Consider the following 18,126-nt stretch of genomic DNA (forward strand, 5'->3'; position numbering starts at 1 on the left):
AAGTCGTTGTTAAACTCTCTCTTCCGACCAAATCGGTCTATGTATGTGGAATCTACCTGAGGCCTAACAGCGAACCGGATAGGTACATCGCGCATTCTAACTGTGTGCAACAAATCATGACCAAAGCAGCTCCCGAAGATTCAGTGTTAGTAGTTGGTGATTATAATTTACCTCGCCTGATCTGGTCTTACGACCTCGATGTTGATACATACATAGCGACAAATGCCTCTTCCGAACAAGAAATGGTTTTCACAGAAAACATGATTGCCAGCGGACTGCAGCAAATTTGCAACGTGCGTAACACAAACGGTAGGACTCTTGACTTGGCCTTCGTAAGCAATAGCGGCGAGGTTAAACTCATCGAAGCGCCATCCACGATTTTATCCTCTGGCCGTCACGTCACCACAAACCGTTCGTCTTACGCTTAAATGTACAGCGAAGCCTCAATTCAATACCTGGAGTTCGCGATATCGACTTCAACCGATGTAATTACGATGCTGTTATTGCCGAACTAAGCTTACTGAACTGGGAGGAACTTCTCTGCGATGCAGATACCAACACAGCAGTTACCATTTTTTACGATGAGGTATTCCGAGTTGTTATCAGACACACTCCTCTTCGTATAATTGATATCAGACGCTCGAACAATCACCCCTGGTGGAACCATGCACTTCGAAACCAACGCAACGTTCTCCGCAAAATACGCCGTCGCTTTCTACGTCATCGCACTGCAGAAAATAGGGATGTTCTTCGCAGGCTCGAGGCAGACTGTGACGAATGTGTATCTTCTTCCTTTCGCGAGTACGTTTCTAGAATTGAAGATGATGTTAAGTCGGATCCGTCCTCTTTCTGGCGATTTTTCAAAAAAAGAAAAGCTACTCAGTCGGTACCACAAGATATGTCCTTCGAAGGCAAACCGAGTAACGACGTCGAAGGCTCGGTCGAACTCTTCGCTATTTTTTTCAAATCCGTATCATGATAACTCTCCGGTTGCTTCCCCGGAGCTGTTAGGTTCTTTGCCTTCGTACGATATACACATGCCACACCCAACATTTACCGCAGCACAAGTCACCAGCACATTGAAATCTCTTGAACCGTCCAAAGGTCCAGGATCGGATAGGCTACCTCCCGGATTTGTTCGTCGTTGCGCGATGTGCTTGGACCACCGCTCTGTCGAATTTATAACTTGTCGATCTCGGAGCGTGTCTTTCCAGAGGCATGGAAATTATCTGCTGTTACACCTATTCTAAAAGCCGGAAACGCTCACGACGTCAAAAATTACCGACCGATTTCGATTCTCGTTGTCTGGCGAAAACTCTCGAGCTTCTGATACACGGTAAACTGTATTCTGCGGCAAAACCCATCATATGTGAATATCAGCATGGCTTCATGAAAAACCGCTCTACTTCCACAAATCTCATGACATACACTAGCGCGCTCAACTCAAGTTTGGAGAAGCGATGTCAAGTAGACAGTATCTACGTGGATTTCGCCAAAGCTTTTGACAAAGTGCCCCACGAATAGAGATGGTCGGGTTTCATATTTTCCAAGCCCGAACCCGACCCGAACCCGAATTTTTATTTTCTGTCAAACCCGAGCCCGACCCGAACCCGAAATTTTATTTTAAGTCAAACCCAAACCCGACCCGAAACCAGATTTATTTTTTTCGCTAAGCCCGAACCCGACTCGAACCCGAATTTTTTTTTTCGTCCAAACCAACCCGATCCCAACCCGAATTTTTATATTATGTTAAATTGGATCCCGCCCTGAACTTGAATTTTATATTAATTTTTATAAAACTCACAACTCGATTTAAATCTCGGCAGTTTTCTTTTCGTATTCTCTATAACGTTCGAGCTCTAAAATCCATTTAAAATTTTAGGTTTTTTTCTCCCTTTTATTTCTTTTGGAACTGAATTGAAAATTCAAAAAAATTAAAGTATAGGGGAGAGTAGTCAACAGTGAGACAACAGGAACAGTGAGACATCGGGAATAGCTTCGCCATAAAACATACAATATCCATGATATTTTCCTGTTAAGTAAAGTTTATGAATCTATATCACATAATACAGTTTGAGAAAAATTTGTTAATTTTTTAGTATATTTTTCAACAAAAGTCATTGGGGGGGTCAAAGTAAATTTTATTGCGATTATTTTCAGGTGATTTTTAACGGCAAATTGCATAACTAATCCAAATTAAATTTACTACATGGCATCTCATAGGAATGAGAGATAAAAAAATAAGACCATCGAATTGTTTGCTAACACCACTATTTTACTATTTCTTATAAAACTATTGGGAACAGTGAGACAAACAGATGTGGGTAATATTCAAAAAAAAATTTTGTGTTGAATTGTAACTCAATCCATATAAATTGATTGTAAATGAGTTCTGAAGTGTAAGTTGAAGGTCAGATAACCAGGATTTGACCTTTATATGAATATAAATGTAGAAGTGAGAAAAATCGGAATTTTCAATAATGCACAACAATAATGTATCCTTTATGCACAAAATAAACAGTACGACCTCTAAACTATTCTTTGTAAACAAAAAATATGGTTAAGGTTTAATTCTAATATGTGTCTCAGTATTCAATACTCGTTGTCTCACTCTTCCTACCTACTGGGGAACAGTGAGCCAAAAAGACACCTTCACATTTGCGTTTGTAACTATTTTATCTTTTAATCAAAAGGGCTGAAACTTTTTTTCAGACAACTAGAAGGATATATCTTTCAAATGGATTGAAGACCTCGTAGGTAACTATCACCAAAACAATTTTAAATTTTTTGGAAAAAAGTGTCTCACTGTAGACGTCTCTCCCCTACACTAGAATCGTTTCTTTTACTTTTCGCGGGAATATCTCTTAAGTTTTCTATGAAACCTGTTAAAAGCGAAAAGAAAAATGTACACGAAAAATTATTTTGAAATTCTTGGATCATGTTTCATTATGTTATACCGGTATCTAATAGCCGAAAGCTAGTTCTTAGTCTAAAACACTAGCACTTTAGTTTGAAGGTAGCAGACATAAAAGGGATCGATTTTAACACTAAACATACCGACTTCACTCTACGATTATTTTTCGCGAGAAGACCGGAAATCCCGCGTTTATCAATAGATTAGCGTTAATATTTTTCCCAATAAAAAAAGAAATAGTAGAGAACCAAACTTTGCATTATGTTTTAAATATATTTTCTAATAAAAGTAGGTAAACAGAATTGTGTTATAACGCCGTGAAAATGAACCAAAAAAGCAATGGGTCAAATGACCCCTTCACGGCAGAGCTGCCTTAAATACAGATATTTGTGCATGCATAAATTTGGGACCCTACCGTTTTCTCCGGAGTATTTTATTTTCTCGATCTAATCTTTTAAATAAAATAAATAGTTTATGAAGTACCTACTTTAAAATTCAGGAACATTAGTAGAGCCAGAAATCACAGCAACTGTAATAATTGATGGGTCCCAAATTTATGCATGCACAAATATCTGTATTTGTGGCAGCTCTGCTCACGGTATGTTCAGTGTTAAAGACAGCTATACTTACAACTATTCCGAGGCACGAAACTTTTTGGAAAACGGAATAGAAACCAATAATTTATGATAGCAGACAATTCTAGTCTTCTGTCAGTCCACCCAATCACTAGTTTGGGCGCAGTTATGACATGATCCAACTAACGAACTCTGGCGAATTCTGGAATATATAACTTTTGGTCTAAACTCGACCTAAATCTGAACACACTAAACCGTCTAAAAGGTAACCAGTCCAGTGTAACTGATATTTGAGTTATACTAAATATCATTAAAGTACTGCTTATTTTATTATGTTAAAATAATACTTTTACAAGAACTGAATGTGGAGATGGTTCGGCTTCTCATTACCCAAACCCGAAACCCGGACAGGATAATCGGATATTATCTGTGACAATATCTGATGCAAAAAAGATTGGGCACGATAGACAGGGCATCTTGCAAGAATGCCGGATAATTAGCGTGAAAAGATGGTGTTTTCTTCAAATCCGTTAAAAACAAGACGACCACTGAAGACGTAGTAAAATAAATAAATAAGTAAGTAAGTACTACCAAAGTACTACCAAGGTCTTCAAATATTGGAACTTTTGCACTAAATTGATTTAAAATGGTTAAAAAATGAGAATACTCGGTAAAGTACTGACAAACTACCGAGGAGTTTGGAAAAGTATTGAGATAAAATATCGTAATTCGGCACAAACCCTTTTAGCTTAGGTTTTGTTGCAAGTCATGAAAAATTTATTTATTTATTTTAACACATTATTATACTTGCTACTTTCATTAAGTAATTGAAGGTTTTTCTGCGGCTTCTTCTCAGGTACAAAGGATTTTGTCTCAAGGATTTAAGTTGAACATAATAACTAGAATTCGGGAATCTATAAGAACGTATTGTGTATTATAAATAGTAAAACATATAGATTTGTAAATATCAACTTACCATCTCTAAATATGCCGTATTCAAGGTATTGCCAGGTAAAACTTTAATTTCCAAAAGAGGGAAAACGTTTTACCTACTGCGGTATATATGTAAATGTCGACGAGTGACTGTCTCATAGTTTGCAGGTATAACCAACAAGGAAAAAACTACCTGTTGTACTATTTAAGGTAGCGAAAATAGCTCAGAACAACATACGTTTCTCGTTCTTTATCCAGTGCAGATCGAGTTATTTCATTTAATTTATTAATTGTCCAGTAGCGTAAGATATAAATAGTTACAAATTCAATTTTAATATTTAATACGATAATACGACATACATTATCTGGGCCATTCTCTTGGATTTAATCGTTATTATAATATTGAAATACTATATCATGGACATCCGGTCATTCATTAGTAACTTCGGAATATCGGAAGCGACATCCGACGACGCAGAAATCGCCATGAATAATTTGCCAGCGTCCGACAGTGTTCCGTCGTCACTTGCAGAGCTGAATTCTGCAATGGATATCGATAGGGAGCTAATTTTAAATGATTTGGAGAGTGCAGTTATGCCAGCTCAACCCACGGACTATTCTTTCGTGGATGAGTTCCTAAGCAATATCGGAAGATCGGAAGCGACGCCCGTCAGCACCTTCACAAATTTGCCAGCACCCGACAGTGTACCGTCGTCAACTACAGATCTGCATTATGATATAAAAGGAGCAATTTTAGACGATTTGGAAAGTGCAGTAATGTTATCTCAAGCCACGAACGATTCATGCCTGCTCGATGGATTCAATATCTCATTACTGGATGGAACGCCGTCGCCGTCGGAAACCACAAGCACCATGGTAACCATTCCGCAACAAATCCCCGTTGCACATCCAGCACCGGACAACGCCCAGGTTTTACAAGAAGGTGCACAGCGTAAGCCAAACCAGCGTTTCAAAAAGATACATTATGGCACTAATATATTTTGCAATATATGCGGTAGAGAGTTCGGCCGGAAAGGTAGTTATACCCAGCACATGAATGCTTCGCATCGATCGATGGGTGATCGATCCCACAAATGTGACATTTGTGGGAAACGCTTCCCGAGTCAGCCGAAACTAGCTGCTCACGAAAAAAATCACAATTCGGAGTTTAAGCGATTCTCCTGCACGCACTGTACTAACAATGGTATCGAGAAGCGCTTCAAACATCGCAAGGATCTTGAGCGACACGTGGCCATGAGACATGAAAAGCAGCCATATGCTTGTGACCAGTGCGGAAAAGGTTTCGTCCGCAACGATCACATGAAGCAACACAAGCAAGTCCACAAGGAGCAGGGTACAACTGTGCTGAAACGTGGCCGACGTCCTGGGAAAGTAAATACATGTATTTTATTAGGGGTAGAATTATGAATTATTGTGTGATTTCAGTGATATTAGGATTAGGTTAGCCGACGATGTAAACAGAAAACTGTTTATTGATTATTAATAATATAAATAGAAATAGAATTTACAAAATAACTTAAATGTTGTGTTTTTATTTGGCGTTAATATTTCTTTTCTTTTATTTAATTACAACGAATACTGCGTTACGAATAATTGACTACGCGCATCAAACATCTGAGATAAATGGCCCTGCATATAGAGATGTCCGTTAATCGTTACATTAATTCAACTAATCGAATAACACAAGGAATAATCGAATAATTTTTAAACGAATACTGCCAGCACGAATAGTTGAATTAATCGATTAGCGCAAACAAAAGTTCAAGACTATCGTAGTTTAACTGAAAAGACTTGGAAATTAAATGAAAAGAAAACTTATCCAATTTAATTCTACTATGTTTATTTTAATCTTGACAGATACGTTTCGAAGAATAAAATATACATAGTAGAATTAAATTGAATAAGTTTTCTTTTCATATAATTTCCAGGTTTCGTATTCAACTAAGACGCTCCAAAAACTTCAGTGAAAAGACTTACCTGTGAACTTACCTTTGAGCTCATCTGACTTACCTGAGAAGTGCTTACCTGTAAACTCACCTGTCCGTAAGATACTTACTTGTGATTGAAGCTGCTCTCGCAGTGTATTGGACAACTTTTTCTGGCGTACTTCCCAAGCACAGATATCAAATTAGTGTAAGTCTGAACGATGTAAATAATTTTCGACTTGTTGGGACGAGGGTAATTTGTTACTTTTTTAAATAAAGTAATCGAAGTCACAGTAAACAAAAGGTGTATTTAACTGTCGTCCCTGTCTGTGAAACAAGGTGATCACGAAGTAAATGTATGGAGCTATTTGACGGTGGCACGAAAGCAAGAAAAAGAGCTATTTGACCTTGAAACTTTTCGTTATAGATCTATTATGAATCGATCGGTATCTAAACCATGGAAATCCATTCTTGAGAGAAATTAGCGTTCAAAATTTTTCATATTTTCGTGACGCTCGCATTTTGTGAGACGAATCTGGCTTATAATTTATATCCTTATAGAGTGCTACTATGATACGGGCTTTGGCATTTTATTGTATATTAGCTGACCCGACAAACTTCGTATTGCCACAAATTAAACTGTGTTGTACATAAATCATGAATCTCGGATGATCTTTGTCACAATCTCGAGTTTTGCAAGTTGCTGAGGAGTTCAACCTTTGGTGACTCATTTTGGCAGTTACGTAACTATGAAAGCATCCCAGGTAACCAATAAGCATCACCAAAGCTATTCAAATGCAAGGCAAAAAGTTTAAGTCGCCTAAAATGCTATTTTGGCAAAATATACAGCTACTTTACTACTAACGTTCTTATAGTGCTGACAATGCTAATTTGTAGCTAATTACCGACATGAAGAATTTGAATAGAATTTTGGATGCCATTTGTACCATTCCACGGAAAACTTTTTTGTGAAAAGTACCATTTCGCAGGGGCGATCCTCTCCTTACTCGCTGTCGCTCGTTCGGACCTAACAAAAGGAAAGTAATAGAGGTCAGTAGACCTAGGAAAACAAATAAACCTAGACAGTGGTGATTTCTGCGGTGCGGTGCCCCCCCCCCCTCCCCGACGGCGGGTCGCCGGAAATACTCGTGGCCGTCTCGCCCCGAATGATCTAGTGTTACTATAAATAGTTTTTGTGGTCTTGTTATTGACTAATGTTTTATGGAAGAGTCTCGAATTTCTCGAGTTCGATTAGTTTTTGAGTCACGCAAAAATTTCTGTTTTATTTGTATGAGAGTCGTTATCCGCCTATCACAGGGGTGAGAGGTCTCTAACCATCATAAAATAAATTCAGGACTCCAAAATCCCCCATATGCGAAATTTGGTTCCATTTGCTTGATTGGTTCTCAAGTTATGAGGAAATTGGTATTTCATTTGTTTGGAAGCCCACCCCCTCTTAAAGCGGAGGGGGGGTCATAATTCCCTTTCTAAAGAAGGGGGGCTCAATTCACCATCTAAAAAATTCTTACCCCCACAAACACCCACATGCCAAATTTGGTTCCAATTGAAGCTCCCCCCCTTAGGGGGGAGGGGTCTCTAACTATCATCAGAACCTTTCTCGGCCCCAAAAACTCCTACATGCAAATTTTCAAGCCGATCGGTTAGTAGTTTTCGATTCTATAAGGAACATACCGACAGACAGACAGAAATCCTCACTTCACACTTAACTTAAGGTCATCGATACTGCTAATTTCAAAAGCATTTTTTTTGTTTGAAACAAAAATTTTGTTCATGAAAATATATTCGCTGTGTTCAGATTGGCAAGAAGAATACAGTGAATACATTTCTATAAACAAAACCTCGCTTTTGGGCCCAAAAACTGCTTCCGAAATTGGGCTCTCCGACGAAAAGTTAATGACTGCTAGTTTCCCGTTAAACTATGAATTAGTTTTTTAAAATGGAGCGCGGCAACTCGGATTCGCACAATTTGCTTCAAACTCTTCATTCACATTAGAACACAAACTTAAAAACAATTAAGAAACCTTGCCAAAGTTCTGCAGGGCATTAATGTGGGACCTTTGTTATTTATGTTCGGTACGTTCAACGATGCGTCGTTACTGGTTGCTAATCAGAATCACGTTTATCTATCCAGACGACGCGTTTCATCAACTTTCAACGGCTAATAAGCAAATGATAAAAATTCCTGGAAAAGATATTAAAGTTACTAAAACAAACCGACAATTAGATTGATCAATTCAAGCATAAACGTTTTACCTCCCACCACTGTATTCGCAGACATTTACTATTAGGTGTTCCGATTAGTTTTTATTTTAGCGTCATAAGTTTTATGTTATTCGGACAATATCACCCCACAGCTCTCAATATCATAAAGCTGAAGCGTCAAGCTCGGTATAGATGCCGGTTCCGAGCTGCGAACATTTATGACAGATGGTGCTATGACCACAGTGCAATATAATATTCTAACTATTCCTACTCTCTTTCTATGCATAAACCCATACATGAGCGCATAAACCCTTACACAGAAAAAAAAGCCGCATGTTTCCACACGGGAATCGAATTGCCGTGTCGAGAATCCGAAAACTAGCCAAAGCGATAACATGTTGGATAGATCAATCCGACAGAATGGGCCGGGAACGAGGACGGTCAGCAAAAAAAGTTCATCCTACTGGCTCCCGCCGTCGCCGTCACCTTCACCCAGTGTCATCGTCCTGTGGCTGCAGTTTTCGATGTCGTGTCCTCCCTCCATCCAAGCATGGTCGGGGAGTCGTCGTCGACGAGATAGGTGAAATGGATGAAAGTATCCTTCGGCACACAAAAGAAGGACTTTTTCCCATTTCACCGTGCACTCACCCACAATGAGTGCCGAAAGTTGGTCTAGTGTGACAGCGTTCGTTACAGCTCCCGAAAGAATTGCAGGGCATTATCATGGAGCTGGGAATTGACCGCATAGAACTATAGCCCAGCGGAGTGTCTTTCGGAGCGAGCCACAGCGGTAACAAAGGATTTTTTTTGCACGAAAGTTCCAATACCTTTCACCGTGTCACATGGAACACAGTAGCAAAAATAAAGTCCTTTACATGATTTCCTAAAAAAAATAGCCAATTTCGAGATTCCCTTTTCTACTGTGCACGTTCAGTAACCATAAAGGTAACTCACAACAGTCCTCCCTCGATCCGTGTACTAATGGCTTCAAAGAGATGACCGACATGATAACGGTTATTACCCATCGGGCCATATCGTGTCGGGAAAAATGAACTGTCTATTTGCGGTGAGAAAGTTTTTTCGTATATTTAGCATCTTCCCTTCCGCCCCGTGTATCCTTTTTCCCTCCACTTTTGCTTGTCCAGACTCCAGCTGGATAAGCTGTGCAGAGCAATAGTGGGAGAAAAGAAACTACTGTACTGGCGCTCGTTTGGCCGGAGCGGAAAGTTTTATTTTCTCTATGCCGAAAATGTATTCGTCAACTCTAGGGGGAAAAGTAGATTTTTATGAACTATCAAAAAGTTGGCCGGCTCTCATAACCACTGCGAACAACAATAAAACGTAAAAGCACTGTCGATGTAATCCACAACCGGTGGTGGCGCATTTGGCGCAGTTCGTTTACCGAAATTCACTCCGGTGGACCCAGAAGAGCACACCGAGAAACCGTAACCTTAGCAGACAAGAGACGTCATTGCCTTGCCTTGGCTTGGTTCAAAATTGTTTGTTCTGGGTTTGCGTTAAATCCGTTGAATGGTCCGAGATAATCGATTTTAAATTATACACTTGTTTACCCATCTTCATCAGTTCGTCGTTTTTGTTGAACATCCTTTCATCGTTCGTTGCTCTCGACTCGACCGATTTCCATCATCAGGACCTTCAGCTTTCGATAAATTGAGCTTTGCAAAGAATCCTTACATAACGATGAACCGTTTGAATTTTTTTTCTCTTACCATCGAAGATTCATGACTATTCCGTGATTTGCACGGTTTACGTCAAATTCAGACACCACCATCGTCGTCATCATCGTTGGAGGGCTCATCATCATCATCTTCGCCTTTTTTGTTCAACCGGAGCCAGCATGACTCAATCAGTCGCATTATCTATTCATCTCCATCTTCACTACATGAAGCAGACAGGAGGCATACACTTATACACCCATGGAAAAAATCGTTACGGTCTGCTAAGCCGATACAAACCGGAGATCCTGCCTTGACTCGTTTCCACCGTCCATCGTCCGTCCGTTTCTGAACCAGGTTCGATTATCCCATCGTTAAGCGCCCGTTGTCGTCAAACGGTGCTTCCCCCTTGGCAAGATATTCAAATTCTTCACTTGCCAGTGAAACTAGCTACGGCGGACGGATGGACCGACGGCGATTCTCGTTCATTAAAACCGGAAGCAACCCCACCCACTGCCGCTGACTACCGCCGATACATGCTCGCTGAGTGCTCCGCTGAGTCAAGTGTACACCGTACAGGGTAGGTTAGTGTGAGATTTTATAATTTAACGATTCGAATACTTTTCATGTTTAGCCCATTCTTCACCGTCCGTCGACGGCGTCGTCGTCGTCGTCGTCGTCGGTTGCCCCGCCAACGGGCAGCCAACCATTGCATTGGCATCCATTGGGTTGCAGCTTAACTAGACGACCGAACGTACGGTAGGTACGAACGGCCGAACGAACGGAGGGAAACGATTGCAATTAAGCCGGATATCGTTGCCACGTTCGCACCATCGCATCGCTGGCCGTCGACGGCGTGATCCGCGGAAGCGAGAATCGGGAATGTCGAAAAAAAAGATTGATGTTAGAGTAGTGAAGACTGAAGTTTTTTGAGCCTCCTAGCGGAATACGAGGATTGAAATTAACGAAAACTTATTCACGATTGAATTCCACTATTGATTTTTAAATTTATATTTTATATTTAATATTAGAATTTTGATTTTAATAGTGGAATTCAATCGTGAAAAAGTATTCTTTAATTTCAAGAGTAGTGAAGGATTTTGAAGTAGTGAAGGAAACGATTCCTATGCGAAGACACCCAGAGATTCTGTGCGAATCTGTTTGGTTCACCTAGGAAGAGTTTTCAGAGTATGTCCGGTGAAGTGCTGCAGGTTTCAAGAATAACTTTAGCGTTTTTCATACTCCGAAGTGAAACACCATAGTAAACATGTTTGGTAATGACTGTTGTACAGCTTTTAGCTGTCTTACCTGTCCATCTCTAGGTTTTCGGACGTCCAGTACTTCCTAGATCTTGCCCCATTTAGTCTAACCTCTAACCACATAACTGACTGTAGAGAATTCCCACTACTGCTGTGTAGCGATCCCACCGCTGTCACCACACATGCATGGCGACCGGATCTGCTAATACTATACTAAATAAATTTAAAACTACAAACGGCAAGAAAAGACGGAATTAATGCAACCGTCAACCTTGAGAAATTACTTACAGTTGGGAGGTTTAAAAAAGTTGATTTTTTAAATAACTTTTCTGGAAAACCCCCTTTAACTGATTAAAGTGAAATTTTGTATTTCAACATATTTTGTTAAAAAAAATATATAAAAATAGTTAGCTATTATTGTTAATCATCTGAAACTATTTTAAAATAAGGTGTTTTGCGGTGTGCACGCTAGTAAAGCGGTGCTATAATATATTATCTATAGATTGATCGAAGGAATTAGTAAAAAAGTATTTTTTTACCAAATGGCTCAAATTGTCCATGAAATGTAAAATATTAATCGGTAAGGAAAAACTTCCACTTAATTTCTAGAATATATTCCATAGCACACTTCTGTCAAAATTTTAAGTGAATCGGCTCAGCCGTTTTAGAGAAATCTTTCTCACCGACTTAAAAAACACACGTTCCAAGTTTTGCATTCCTGCTTTAATCGCTCTGACATGTCGTTACAAATATACGTGTAGCTTTGTTATTATTTGACGGATTGGCAAAAAATTGTCTACATAGGTACCTAAATATATGTACACCAGGATCACTAAATGAAAAGAAAATCGATTTTTCAAAATTTCTAATAGAATACAGAGCCGTAGCGTGACATTGTGGCGTCCTTGGCGAAGAACCGATTCAGTGGTACTTCCAAGTTTAAACACCAATCAGTTTCTGAACCTGCGTTAAATTCTGGTCCACATTTTTTATTAGACTATGTTCATTGGCGTAGCTAGAGGGGGTACCTGGGGTACCAGCCCCTCCAGAATTCTACAGGCCCCCTCCAGAAATTTTCCTCATTGGAATTGGAAACCGGGAAAAAACTCAGTGTATATGTTCCCGCTGTGTAGATATTTTCTTTTTCACTAGGCATCGCAAAAGCGTAGTTGTCGTCGTCATCAGTAGCTTAGTAGCCACCCCGGCTCATCCTGTTTCAAGCGTTCGTCTCCATTCAACTACATCTTGGGCCACTCGTCGCAGATTTCCACTCACAAAAGTCGCAAATCACTTTCGACCTGGTCGAACCATCACGTTGAGCCTCCCTGTTTCTAATGCTGGTGCAGTTGTTAACGAGAACTATTTTCGTCACACTGTAGCCTACTGACTTTCGCCAGATGACGATGACAATCCTTTCAAACAGTGCTTGTAGCTCATGATTCATACGTCTCCGTTACTCTGAGCTTTCAGTTTGTACTCCGCCAAATATCGTCCGCAGTACCTTCCGAAAATAGCGTATGTCTAGCGTTTAGCGAAGGACTAAGGAAGCCTAATTTCCCGCTTAAATGCGCAACTAGATCTTCTTACTAGTATTGTTGTCCGTGTGCACCAGCAATCCCAAATACACGAACCCATCTGCCACTTCTACTTCGTCGCCATCAACAGTAACTGTCCGCGAGAGGCACGCGTTTGTTTCCTTTGAGTATTTGGTCTTGGCCGCATTTACGTTTAGAACACTTGTCCTAGATTCCGATTTCGTCGGATCACCCCTTCAAGTGCGATGTTGAATAGCATGCAAAATAAGCCGTCACCTTGTCCCAACTTTCACCGCGTCTCAAAGTAACTCGAAAGTATTCCCGAGATGCATACGAAACACAACACTCTCTCCAATGTATCTCTGCTCAGTTGCGTCAGTCTGCCATAGCTGGTCTCGATCGACTGTATCGTATGTTGCTTTGAAATCAATAAAGATATGATGTGCGGACAGGTTGTACTCCCGACATTTCTGGTAATTGCGCGGACCCTCATCAAGCCCGCCTGGTATTTCCCTACAACACCTTGTGCTATCGGTGACAGCCAAAGTAACAAGAGCTAGCTACGCCAATGACTATGTTTCAAATTTTGTAACAAATTTTCGAACAGATTTAGACTGGATTATGGACCAAATTTTGAATCACATTTTTGACAGAAGCATCTTAGTAGAATACGAAACCTGAAATTAATAAAAAAGAAAACTTTCCAATTAAATTTTACTTTTTTGAATATTTACTAGCGGCGACAGATACGTATTTCGCCTCCGACTTGCAGGCTTTGGAACCAGTTTCCGGATCTGGACCATATTTTTTATCAACTTTTGTTTCAGATTTTGGAACACATTTGAACTAGATTCTAGAACAAATTTTGAACCACATTTTTGATTAGATTTTTATTATTTGATTAGATTTGATTGATTTGATTTGGACCCAGATTCTAAACCTGCGTCAGATTCAAGTTCAGATTTTGGACCAAGTTTTTAGCAGATTTTTGCCAGCTTTTGTATAAGATTTTGGGCCACATTTTAGATCACATTTTGGACTTCATTTTTGAAAAGCTTTCAGATAAGATTTTGGACCACATTTTAATTGGATATAGAGCAGATTTTGTTCTAGATTTTGGATATTTTGGACTACATTTTTGATCAAAATTTTGGTCAAGACTCTGGACCTGAACCAGGTTGTGGCTCTTGCTCCAATTCTGGACCCCATTTTTTTAGCCTTTGGACCAAATTTTCAATCAAATTTAAGTCCAGATTCTGCAACTGGACCAGGTTATAAACCAGATTTTGGGCCACATTTTTAATCAGATAATAACCCGCACACCATATTTTGGTTCAGGGTCTGAACCAGGTCCGTATTTTGGACCTGGACCAAATTTTTATTATCAAATTTTGTAACAAATTCTGGAACAGATTTGAACTAGATTCTGGACCAGATTTTGGATTACATTTTCAATTGGATGTTGGCCATATTTTGGATCCAATTCGGGACCTGAACCAGAGGAGGACCAATACTTCATGGACCAAAACATGGATTTTGGGCCTGGACCGAATTTTAGGCCATTCATTTTGACCATATTTTGGATCAAATTTTGATCCAGATTCTCAAACTGAGCCAAATTAAAAGTCCGATTTTGGATAACATTTTTGATCAGATTCAGGACCAGGAGCAGATTTTAGGCAACATTTTTAAGCAGATTCCAAATCAGCCACCATACTTTGGATCAGATTTTGGACCCAGATTTAAGACCTGCTTTCAGAACCCAAGCGTGACATTGTGACGGCCAAATTTTTACTTACTCTCCGACGTTTCGCTTATGTTTTCAAAAATTATTTCCCAAAATAGCTACAAACAAGTACAAGTCGTTTCTTTGAAGTTTAGAAGTAGACTGTCAGACTAGATTTGTACAACTCCCTATATCCAGTACTTTGGTACACTTGAGAGTGCCTTACTGAGGTTCTATTTTGGGCGCCTTCTAGATCTAGCGCCCTTGGCGGTGGCCACTCTGACCAACTGCACGCTACGGCCCCACGTATAACCCCTTAAGGGTCGATTTACTAAAATTTTTTATACCTTTATTTATAATTACTACATGCCGATGCATGATATAACAACTCAAAATGTGTTTCTCTTTCTCCTCCTCTCCCTCCTGCTCTAGCAGCATAGAACCGAGGTTGCTTATAATGTGAGTAATTCTCGCTGAAACGGGGCCACTACTGACACGAAGTCTTCAAATATTGAAACTTATACGCTTAATTGGTTGAAAATGGTTATAAAACAAGAACTACGCTTTTAATACCTCGAAATAGTTGACCCCTCGTTCACCAAGGGGCCTAACAGTTTCGAAAAAAAGTTGAATTTTGAGCAAACTTTGAGATCTATATCACGCGATATTTCATAAATTTGCCATGAAACAACTAACAAATGGCCCGATTCTGTAAAGAAGAAGAACAGGGCTTTCAAATGGAGTAAAAATTTGTTGGTGGCCATCTTGGATTTGGTCGCCATATTGGATTTTACCCAAAAATAGCCTTTTCACCATGAGTTTTCCTGCCGATTTTCATTTTAAGACCACCATTGGAAAACTGAGAAAAAATGCTATAAGAAACATTCATAAAATAAGGTGTGCAATGGCATTAACTGAAAAAAAACAACCAGTTATTTGTAGCAAGGTTCACAACTTTCATATAATTATTGTGATATTTCCAAAATTGGCTATAAAAAAACTACAAACGACACGGTTTTGTAAAGAGAAGAGATAGGGTTTATAAACGAAGTGAAAAAAAATTGGTTGCGTTTTGGATTTGGCTGCCATGTTGGATTTTATCAAAAAATCGCCGTTTTCGCCATGATCCCCCAACCGATTTGAATTTCACGATCACCATCGGAAAGCTGAGAAAAAATGCTATGCGTCCAAGACTTGCATGAAGACAACCAACGACTAAGATTTCAAGAGTATGGCCATACGTAGTAGTTTCTTTCAGCACAGTCTACTACGTAGGTACAGTTGAAAGTCAGCATATCAGACAGAAACACAAATTGACCACGTCTCGGTTAAATACAGTCACTACTCAGCACTGTATCTCACGCCTCGCGAGTGTCGAGACGCTTAATGAATTAGCAATGCGTAGCCCAGGACCAAAAATGCGCAGGTCGAGCGCGAAGGGATTTTTCATCCCGTTTCTGGCAGAGAATGTCTCCATCCCACAACCAACGACAATGCCCTTAGGCTATTCATCTTCGCTACAACCAAATCAATGGTTATCTGTAGTAAATATTTTGCACGACGTTCGGAAGCATACTTGGAAACATCGCAATGGAAAGACCCGCTTTCAGAGCGACCACGTTCTGTTTGATGACCGGCACTTATCTGACGTCGCAGACTTACGGTCTTTCCGAGGACCAAACGTCGACTCAGACCACTATCCCGTAGTAAGCCAGATTCGCGCTCGGTTGTACAACAAATTTAAATCGAAACCAACGAGGAAGATACCACTGAACATTTGGCGATTATCAGCAGATCCTTGGGTCGATATTATCATACGAAGCTTTAAAATTGATGCTCAGCAACTGCCTCGAACGCCATTTCGACAATGTATATGCGCGTCGTCAACATCAGTAGCTACTAGAGGAAATGCACGAGAATGGTGATCAATGCAGGCGCCAAAGCTATTACAAAAGAGCTATTGTTTTGGCGGATGCTGACGCCTGCGCAGAATTTTTTGAGAACTGCTCAGACATGCACAATTGTTCGAACGATTTTGTAAGGTAACGATTTTGTACAGCTTACTGACACTTGCATGTACACTCAGGATCCTAAGACTTCATATCTCGCTCGACTATGTTAACGGCCAGCCTCTTCTTAGTGACCAAATTTAACATTGCGATAAATAGAGCTAGAGGGAAATGGTCGGCGGTACGAGATTGGCAATACGGGAAGGAAACCGGAGTATTCGAAGGCTCGGTCCTTGCGGTTACCTCACTCTTCATTATAATGAAACTGATTTTTCGGTAATTATCTAAGAACGCCTATATTTGCTCATATACTGGTGACATATTGTTAATATCCACTGGAAAGACATTGCGATCTCTACGGCGAAATACCCAAAAAGTTGTCCGAGAATTCTAACTTGAACCATCGAAACCGGTTTCTGTCTAACAACTGTGTTAGCAGGGTACTAAGCACAACTTCCGGTAAAAACACATTGCAGACTTGTCTGCTGCAGTTGCTAACACTTATATTTATACTTGGCAGATACTTGGTCTTTGGTGTATACCCAATAAATCCAACCTTCGCTCTACCGTCCAGTTAGCTTCGAGGTACGATACTGATCTAACAAGCCAGTTGTCGTATGTTCGATATTATTTATGTTATGATTATGTATGTTATCGAGATTAAATTGAGATTATTTTCAGAGCACGCCAAAAGCCTGCTCCACGGTCGATATTATCATACGCAGCTTTGAAATTGATGTTCAGCAACCTCCGGATAAAACCAACATGACCAACTTCAACTCCAACCCGGGCTACTGGTGCGATTCACTACTGTGAGTAGGATAGTTAGTTACAGCAAAGTCATTCTCTGGTCATCGCAAAGTAGACCTTTTCGTAAAGGTGTCGCAAGGTCTCACACGTTGAACTGGCCAGACACACCCTCTAGAGTAGTTCGGATACAGTGGATCGGTGACAGTTACCGCTGGCTTCCTCCGCCCTCCTGGTTAAGAAGCCCGTGGAGAACCGAAACCCGAAACTGGCAGTACAAAAACTGAATCGAACAAAATAGAGTTACTACAAAGTTCGGTTTTTGAAAGGCTCCTAGAGAAACAGTCAAGTACGCTTTGGAGTCCACGACTGGGAGATCGATCAATTCTGTAGATTCCCGGTTTATGCGGTTTATGATAACTCCCTGGACATAGTACAAACCCTAGAATCCCCAAACCCTTACCGCCGCTGGATCCGATACAAGGTGTTCACAGTTAAACAAGACTTTACTGCCATGTCCGTACTCCGGAAAACAAAGGCTGCCCCTGGCCGGCGTGCCATCTTGATGCATACCGGAGATCTC

The 18,126-nt window shown here is 40.2% G+C and overlaps 2 protein-coding genes across 3 annotated transcripts in view; one reads left to right on the plus strand and one right to left on the minus strand.

Annotated features, from left to right (window-relative positions):
- Window positions 1–18,126, minus strand: part of LOC128743883 (furin-like protease 2) — an 803,052-nt gene that overhangs the window by 449,465 nt on the left and 335,461 nt on the right. The gene's annotated exons all lie outside the window — the stretch shown is intronic.
- LOC128739668 (zinc finger protein 813-like) lies at window positions 4,840–17,612 on the plus strand. Its single transcript, XM_053835164.1, has 2 exons — window positions 4,840–5,814; window positions 17,478–17,612. Exons 1-2 carry the CDS (start codon window positions 4,840–4,842, stop codon window positions 17,610–17,612), a joined length of 1,110 nt encoding a protein of 369 aa, XP_053691139.1.

Source organism: Sabethes cyaneus, chromosome 3 (assembly GCF_943734655.1).
Source record: "Sabethes cyaneus chromosome 3, idSabCyanKW18_F2, whole genome shotgun sequence".
Taxonomy (NCBI): Eukaryota; Metazoa; Arthropoda; class Insecta; order Diptera; family Culicidae; genus Sabethes; species Sabethes cyaneus.